This window comes from Hyaena hyaena, unplaced genomic scaffold (genome assembly GCF_003009895.1).
Source record: "Hyaena hyaena isolate Hyena2069 unplaced genomic scaffold, ASM300989v1 scaffold_1796, whole genome shotgun sequence".
NCBI lineage: Eukaryota > Metazoa > Chordata > Mammalia > Carnivora > Hyaenidae > Hyaena > Hyaena hyaena.
This window is the reverse complement of record NW_024082405.1, coordinates 182526-192092: the sequence shown is the minus strand read 5'-3', so window position 1 is coordinate 192092 and position 9567 is coordinate 182526. Positions and strand designations below refer to the sequence as shown.

Below are 9567 nucleotides of genomic sequence, written 5' to 3'. Positions count from 1 at the left end.
TCACACTAGTCAGAATGGCTAACATTGACATTTCAGGCAACAACAGACGTTAGCTAGGATGCAGAGAAAGGGAATTTTCTTGCACTGTTGGTGGGAATGCAAACTGATACAGCCACTCTGGAAAACAGTATGGAGGTTCCTCAAAAAATTAAAAATAGAACAATTACACTACTAGGTATTTATCCAAAGGATACAAAAACACTAATTCAAAGTGATACATGCACCCAGATGTTTATAGCAGCATTATCAACAATAGCCAAATTATGAAAGCAATCCAGTGTCGATGGACAGATGAATGGATAAAGAAGATGTGACATGTGTTTATATAGATATAGATAGATATAGATGATATAGATATAGATATACATATACATTCAATGGAATATTACTCAGCTATCAGAGAGAATGAAATCTTGTCATTTGCAACAATGTGGATGAAATTTAAGTGTATTATGCTAAGTGAAATAAGTGAGAAAGACAAATACCATACGATTTCACTCATATGTGGAATTTAAGAAACAAAACAAATTAGCAACAGGGGAAAAAAAGAGAGAGACAAACCAAGAAACTGACTCTTAACCATAGAGAACACACTGATGGTCACCAGAAAGAAGTGGGTGGGGGAGGGGAGAAATATGTCATGGGCATGAAGGAGGGTAGTGAGCACTGGGTGTTGTTTGGAAGTGTTGAATCACTATGTTGTACACCTGAAACTTATATTACAATGTATGTTAGCTGGAATTAAAATTAAAACTTAAAAAATCTACTCTGGTAGCAACTTTCAAATATATATTACTGTTAAGTATAGTCACCATGCTGTACAAGGCACCCCAGAACTTACTTGTCTTATAACTAGAAGTTTGTACCTTGGTGACCTTCACCCATTTTGCCCAGGCCCCTCTCTCCACCTATGTTAACCACCAATCTGTTCTCTGTAAATAAGAGTTCATTTTTTGTTTAGATCATACAGTATTTGTCTATCTATATCTGACTTATTTAACTGACAACTATTTTTAGTATTGAAAATACAGGTCTTGAGAGGGAGGGAGGCAAACCATGAGAGACTCTGGACTGTTGTGAACAAACTGAGGACTGATGGGTATGGGGCAAAGGGAAGGGGGGTGATGGGAGTGGAGGAGGGCATTTGTGGGGATGAGCACTGGGTGTTATATGAAAACCAACTTGACAATAAGTCAGGCAGAGAAGGACAAATATCATATGTTTGCACGTATAGGAGGATTAGGAGGAACTTGACGGAGGACCAAGGGGGAGAAGAAGGGCGGAAATGGTGGGGGAAAGGGAGAGAGGCAAACCATGAGAGACTCTTGAATGCTGACAAAAACTGAGGACTGATGGATGTGGGGGGGAGGGGGGATGGGCATGGAGGAGGGCACTTGTGGGGATGAGCACTGGGTGTTATGTGGAAACTAATTTGACAATAAACTATTTGTAAAAAAATAAAATAAAAATAAAAATAAAAGGGGGAAAAAAGAAAATACAGGTCTTTTCTGAGCTGTCCAGTAATTTGAATAAATGACATCTAATCACTTTTGCTGCAAACACACTCATTTTTCTACAATCTTCTTAAAGTTTTCAATTCTGGAATGATTCATTTTTGGTTTGATGAGGGTAGTAGATATTATTTTATATTTTTTGAGTGTTTATCTTAAAAGTCATTGGACACTTTTAAAATGCATTTATGGGATTTATCCATTCTTTAAACAAGAAAACACACCCACCGACCTCTCCAATTTCTGTATGACTTTGTATATGAAATATATTTTGTTACTTTGTCCTATTTGAACTATACTATGATTTTCTTTGAATTATCTCACTAATTAATATGTTGACATGCTTGGATTCTCTACTAATATTGATTTTAGCTTCTTTTGATAATCCTCTATTTCTCTTGTCCAAAGATTTAATGAAAATATTGATCAGATCACAATAAAAATCTGTTAAAATAGCAGGTAATCTTCTGAAAACTGAACTTCAGAGAATCTCTTTTTGATCACTTTGAGTTGTCCTTCTTATTGTTCATGAAAACATTATAAAAACAGGTGAAATGCTCCCAGAGACACTTCCTGAGGTACTGAAGCAGGACTGTAATTAACAACCCAGACTCAAAACCAAGCCTGTTGCTTCATAACATTTAAAATTCAATTTCTTAATATTAAAAATATGTAAATAGGGGAACTGGAGCTATTTTTAAGTGGTGGCCAAATGGAATATAATTTACATTGAAATATTTAGGAGCATCTGTATGGCCCAGTCGGTAAGCATCCAACTTCAGCTCAGGTCATGATCTCACAGTTTGTGAGTTCAAGCCCCACATCAGGCTCTGTGCTGACAGCTCAGAGCCTGGGGCCTGCTTCAGTTTCTGTCTCTCTCCCCCTCTCCCACTTGTTCTGTGTCTCTGTCTCTCAAAAGCAAATAAATGAGAAAAAGTTTTTTAAGAAATTTTTATATTTAGGAGTAGTTGGAAGATTAAAAAATTTTTAATTTCTTTTATTGTTAAGAAAGCAGATCTTACATTAAGTATTTAATTGCAATAAAAATGCCTTTCCTACAATGATAGAAATTTGAAAACTGAATACATTGGTCTTTAGTTGAAAATTACTCATCTGTGTGATTGTTAAAATGGGAACTAGATGATCAGGTTCAGAGTTATTTTTAAAAAGACTGTTTAGATGAGGCTTGAACTCAGTGACCACTGAATATTGCTTTAATGCTAAAAAAAACTTGATTCTGTAACTATGTATAAGTTGTATATAAAAAATAATTACTAAATATTTCCTTTTTCCCTTTTTCTTTTTTTAATTGTTTATTTATTTTTGAGAGAGAGAGAGGAAAAGACAGAGTGTGAGCCAGGGAGGGACAGAGAGAGAGGGAGACACAGAATCTGAAGCAGACTCCAGGTTCTAAGTTGTCATCACAGAGTTTGACATGGGGCTCAAACCCACAAACCATGAGATCATGACCTGAGCCAAAGTCAGATGCTCAACCGACGAGCCACCCAGGTGCCCTAATTTTCCCTTTGGCCAAATAAGGCCCTTATGAGCAGGCATGATTTTCTTGGTGACCAGTAAAATGAAATTGTTAATAGAAAACTGAATTGAAATAGAAATTGAATTGTTAAAAAAAAAAAATATAAAAAAAATATCATTTTCTAGAGAAACCTAAGTCTGACCTTATACTGTAGAAAATAAGTTACACACATTATGCATTTTTCCCTCCCTGGATGGCACGGGCTACAAGATTCAGTTAACCTAAGATGATAATTAACTACTTTCCACTGAGGCAATCCCTGTGGGGGCCACTCCACCAAGCCCCACACTCTAAACTGTGTTTATCCGAAACAGCACCCGAGCAGACCTGCTCCCTGGTGCCTGGGCCACACTGGCTTTCTATCGGTGTCATGGGCTTTGCGAGAAGTCAAAATGTCTCTGGGTCTATGCCCTCTATTCAGCCTTGTATGAGAGCATCTCAGTCCTTTCCTGGCCTGAACATTTCAGACACCAGGCTACCAACTGGTCTTTAAAACAAAGATGCTCAAACTTAGGATTAAGTGAGATTTGCTTCTACTGACCAAGGCCAACTCTGGTGAGTGCAACTTCTCCATATTTTGTGAAATGTACAGCCATCCTCCTGGGGAGAATAGTCACTGTGTCTGTGTTTCCTTTCCCATTTCTTTCATGTTCCGAACTTCATTCATGTTTACACACCTATGAACCCTCCAAAATAGCTCTAGCAAATCCACAAATGACCTTCAAATTGGTCAATTCAATGTGCTTTTGTTATTTTAATTTCCTTTCTTAAACATATGACACTATCATATAGTTTCTTCTTCTAAAACATCTCTCTTCCATGGGCTCTGTGATGCCGCTCGCTGCTGGGTTTTCTCCTTCCTCCGTGACTATTTTCCTTAGCCCCTGGCTCCTCTCATGCATATCTCTTGACATTTGATGGTATGTGAACATCATCCTCACTCCTATTTTCTGTCTCTTCCCCCATAAAAATATTCTTGTAAGTGCCTTTCAAAGGAGCCAGGTTCACTGCTTTTCTACATTGGTGGTGTTCTGAGTTCTAGATCCTCATATTTGTCTTCAAGCACAGCACACAATCACCTCAGACTGGGTCTTTCTCATCAGGGTCACCTCCTCTCCCAACCATCTCCCTGTGTGTTATCTGTCACAATGCCCTTTCTCTCTACATGTCCATCACCCATCAGGGTTTTATCTGCCCATTTTCTCTTGTACTTGTTACTTCTTCTTGTCACATTTACAGATCAGTTCAAACCTTCACCATCTCTGCCAATACTTCATTTTTCAGTCTTATGTCCTGTCAATCCAACATCCATGCTGTTGCCAGAATGCTTCCTAAAAATTAGTTTCAGTGAGTTATCAAAATAAATTGCAGCCAAACAAAAAGGTATTACCTCAGTGATTTTCAACCTTTTTCCATGTTAGAGATTAATCAACATAATAAACCACAGTATCTGATGGACTAATTCAAGTAACTTGATAAACTGTACAGAATTGAAATCAATCATGTATATACCCAGTTAAATAAATATTTACTTAGTGCCTCTATGTTATGTACCATTATCAAAGGTGGAGAAATGGACATAGATGGTGAAGGAATTGCCTTGTGGTCAAGAAACTCAGTGAAGATGGAACTGATCTATCAACAAATCCACAGATTTTTAAAAAGAAGTAGAAATTAGTAGAGTAAATTCTGATGCACAGAATGATTTTATGATTCTACAGTATCACATTTAACATAAAAAGTGACACGAGCCAAGCCCCCTAACAATTATGTTATATGTGGTATTAAGGTTTCGTTTGTTTGGTTGATTATTTTAAGAAATGGGCACTCACTATCTAATATATTTCATATCCTAGAGAAAAAGAAAAATAAATGTTTACTCTTATTGGAAAAGTTACGATAGAGATAATACCAGAAAAGAATATACTCTACCATCTAGCATTCTGCCTACAACATAATAAGAACTAAACACTTCTTTAATTTTTTTAAGTTTATCTATTTATTCTGAGAAAGACAGTGAGAGATCGCAAGCAGGGGAGGAATAGAGAAAGAGGAAGAGAGGGAGAATCCCAAGCAGATTCCTCACTAACAGAGTGTAGCCCTATGCGGGGCTCAAACTCAAAAACTGTGAGATCATGATCCGAGCCAAGATCAGAGTCAGGCATTTAAATGACTGAGCCACCCAGTGCTACAGAACTAAATGCTTTTTAGAAAACCTCATTTTTTTTTTTGTTCAAATGAACTTGATTGGACATATCCAAATCCAAATCATCCTAAAGTTTTAAAAATTAAAAGGACAAGTTACCATCAAACAGTTGTGGTATCTATTGAGTTCCAAACCTCAGGATTCAATGCTTAGCATCAGGGGCATCTGCATGTTACAGTTTTGAGGTTGATTTCAATGAGCTTGCTCTGAGAAGTTCATTCCAACCAAGTTTCATATTTAAATTTTTTTGAGAGCCTTTCAGAGGCAAGAAATATGACTGTCTTCAGAGTGAACATCTCCCCTAAGTTTGCCTCTGGTCCGTTCTTAGATCCATTTACAAGGTGGTACCAACAATTTCATTTTAGATGGTTAACATATGAAATTTTACTACATCACTGTAATACTAAGGTATTGTATGTAATAAGATGTAATAATACTAGTATATATCAATACAATCCTCAATGACTATGTTGAGCAGAAAGACTTCATCATCTCCATCAGTTTTACACCTTTGACAATCCAAATTCTGCTCCAGAAAATTCTGATGACTTTTTTCAACCTATGTGAAGCTCTTGGTTACACTTAGGGGTCCTATTTCTGAATAATAGGTAAAAATTTTTCTTTTTTTTTTTTTTTAATGTTTTATTTTATTTTTAGGAGAGAGAGAGAGAGACAGCGTGAGCAGGGGAGGGTCAGAGAGAGAGGGAGCCACAGACTGAAACAGGCTCCAGGCTCTGAGCTGGCAGTCAGCACAGAGCCCGACGCGGGGCTCGAACCCACGAACCGCGAGATCATGACCTAAGCGAAAGTCGGACGCTTAACCGACTAAGCCACCCAGGCGCCCCATGTAAAAATTTTTCTAAATGAAGTGTTACTTAATCACCGTGGGGATAAATTTGTCTTGATTTCGGTAGGTCTATGCTGGGTGCACTGTTAACTTGACATGCACATATACTAAATATGATACATTCTTTCTACTGTTGTTTGGCTTCCTTGACAGTCATACTTGCTATGTTCATTGTGACCATGGCCAACTTGACCTCCATGAGTGGATTCCTCCTCATGGGGTTTTCTGAAAACCGTAAGCTTCAGATTTTATATGCATTGGTGTTTTTGGTGACATACCTATTGGCCTTGACAGGAAACCTTCTCATCATTACTGTGACCACCTTGGACCATCGCCTCCAGTCCCCCATGTATTACTTTTTGAAGCACCTCTCTGTCCTGGACCTCTGTTTCATCTCTGTCACAGTGCCTCAGTCTATCACAAATTCACTTACAAACAGTGGTTACATTTCCCTTGGTCAGTGCATTCTTCAGGTTTTCTTCTTTATAGCTCTGGCCTCATCAGAAGTGGCCATCCTCACTGTGATGTCTTATGACCGGTATGTCGCCATCTGTCGACCCCTCCAGTATGAGACCATTATGGACCCCTATGCTTGTAGGCATGCAGTGACAGCTGTATGGCTTGCTGGGGGCTTCTCTGGGCTCATGCATGCTGCTGTGAACTTCTCCATACCACTCTGTGGGGAGAGAGTCATTTACCAGTTCTTCTGTGACATTCCTCAGATGCTGAAACTAGCTTGTTCTCATGAATTTGTCAATGAGATTGCAGTGGCTGCCTTCACAACCTCCGCAGCATTCGTCTGCTTGGTGTCCATCGTGCTCTCCTACATCCGCATCTTCTCCACCGTGCTGAGGATCCCATCAGCAGAGGGCCGGACCAAAGTCTTTGCCACCTGCCTACCACACCTATTTGTAGTCACCTTCTTCCTCTCCACAGCAGGCTTTGAGTTTCTGCGGCCCCCTTCTGACTCTCAATCAGCTATGGACCTCATGTTCTCTGTCTTCTACACAGTGATACCACCCACAATCAATCCGGTTATCTACAGTTTACGGAATGAAGCCATGAAGGCCGCTCTGAGGAAGGTGCTGTCAAAAGAAGAATTTGCCCAGAGAAGGCTATATTTAAAGGCCATTTTTAAATTCTAAAGAATCATACAAATAAAAGGTATTGTCATTAGGTTTCAGATTGTAAAAGGGTACGTCTGATTTCCTCCCTTCCAATGTTTCTATTCATATTCTGCTCAAAATCTGCTTAAGATATTATGCTTCTCAGGATAGTAGCTTTCCTTCCTCCAATTCAGGTGTTGTAGGCATCTTTTAGGACATTTTTCTGAAATAAAACAGAAAAGGCAAAGAGTTTAGGGCCTGGTCAGCATAATCTGAAGTTGATTTCTTTTTTATTTTTTTTTTATTTTTTATTTTTATTTTTTTTATTTCTGAGAGAGAGAGTGCGCGAGAGAGACAGCGTGAGCAGGGGAGGGTCAGAGAGAGAGGGAGATACAGAATCTGAAACAGGCTCCAGGCTCTGAGCTGGCAGTCAGCACAGAGCCCCACGCGGGGCTCGAACCCACGAACCGCGAGATCATGACCTAAGCGAAAGTAGGACGCTCAACCTTTCCAGGTGCCCCCTGAAGTTGATTTCTAACAGAGAGGTTCCAGACTACTGACGCGTAGGATGAGTGTTTATGGGAGCACGTTCTTGGTTTATGTGTGTGCTTTCCAGTGGGCTTACGAGTTTCTTATGTCTGTCACGCTTCCACATCAATTCCCCTTCCTATTAAAGAGTATAATAGCTTTTCCTACAATGTTTTCAGTCCCTAATAAATGTTGGGTTCGTTATACACAGTTTTCTTTTAACTCCATTAGACGGATCTTCTAGCTAGGCCACATTGTCCCCATTCAATCAATTAGGACACTAAATTTAGGAAAGATTAGCTTCTTGAGACTTCTCAAATAAAAAGTAGTAAAGCTGTGGGTCACTTGGGTGGCTCAGTCAGTTTAAGCGTCTGACTTCGGCTCAGGTCATGATCTCTTGGTTGGTGAGTTTGAGCTCCACATCAGTCTCACTGCTCACAGTGCAGAACCCACCTCAGATCCTCTGTCCTCCTCTCTGCCCTTCCCCTTCTTGCACACATGTGCACACTCTCTCTCTCTTTCTTTGCTCTTCCACCATTTCTCGTGTGTGCGTGTACTCTCTCTCTCAAAAAAAAAAAAAACATTAAAAAAAGTAGTAAAGCTGTGATTGAATCTAATAGTAGCCCAACTCAAAGCTTGTTCATTTGCCTCTACTTCTTGCAGCTGCCTCCCAGCATGTATGTATATGTGTAGATACATATAAACAGAAGCACATAGTTCTGTAACTAAGTACTGCTTTTCCATTACTAGAGAATTTGTGTTAATGCATTTCTTATTCTGATCCATAGAAGAGCTTGACAAGATGTTTTTACAGACTTAGGGAGCGAGGCCTTCTGGGTCCATGAAACACAATAAGGGTGAGGAAGAGGAGCACCTCCAATCTATGAGCATGAGTCACAGGTCTGCTGGTTCCAAGGTCTGACTCCTGGGGTAGGAGGCTGTGTAACCTTCTCCATGAAGGGCTCGTAATCACAAGAGAACAACACTACACTGGTTCTCTCAATTTTGGTGAAATGAACCAAAGTACATGTGCGGAGAACAGTGGAGATAAGCAACTGCTGAGTAATGGAGGAGTATTTTTTACATGGCTGTTTGGATTAATGGTTCTGTTTATCATAACCTTCACATGCATGCACACACATGAAGACTGTTTTGTTGTTTGTTTTAAAGGTCATGCATATTATTTCTCTTCAAGCATGAAGCTGGAATTGATGACAAAATCTCTATTACTGCCATATTTTGCAGTCTTGAAGCTTGGTCCACAACTGTTCTTCTTTCTCTATATGTGCATTAATATATATGTAATATATATATGGTTTAAACAGGTTGCATATTATTTGTAAATAATTGCATAAAGAAGACAAAAAAATTTAAACTAAATCATCGATTCATTGGAACTGATATTGTACTATGTATGATTTCTAGATATTTTTCTTTTGTTGTTTTTAATAGTTTTTTAATGTTTATTTATTTTTGAGAGAGAGCGAGACAGAGTGCAAGTGGGAGAAGGCCATAGAGAGAGGAAGACACAGAATCCGATGCAGGCTCCAGGCTCTGAGTTGTTAGCACAGAGCCCAATGCAGGAGTTGAATCCACAAACTGTGAGGTCATGACCTGAGCTGAAGTCGGATGCTTAACGGACTGAGCCACACAGGTGCCCTTAATGTTTTCTTTTCTTTTCTTTTTTTCTTTTTCTTTTTCTTTTTTCTTTTGAGAGAGAGCAAGCACGCAGGGGAAGGGCAGAGAGAGAGGGAGACAGAGGATCCAAAGTGGGCTGTCTGCACTGACAGCAGAGAGCCTGATGTGGGGCTTCAACTCATTAACCGTGAGAT

The 9567-nt window shown here is 39.3% G+C and overlaps 1 protein-coding gene across 1 annotated transcript; it reads left to right on the top strand.

Annotated features, from left to right (window-relative positions):
- Positions 1–6280: 6280 nt before the first annotated feature.
- Positions 6281–7246, top strand: LOC120226601 (olfactory receptor 14J1). The gene has a single exon (XM_039224772.1). The coding sequence runs from the start codon at positions 6281–6283 to the stop codon at positions 7244–7246; it is 966 nt and encodes a 321-aa protein (XP_039080703.1).
- The last annotated feature ends 2321 nt before the right edge of the window (positions 7247–9567 follow it).

Coding starts and splice junctions, on each gene's coding strand:
- LOC120226601 (XM_039224772.1), top strand. CDS start 6,281: ATGGCCAACTTGACCTCCATGAGTGGATTCCTCCTCATGGGGTTTTCT.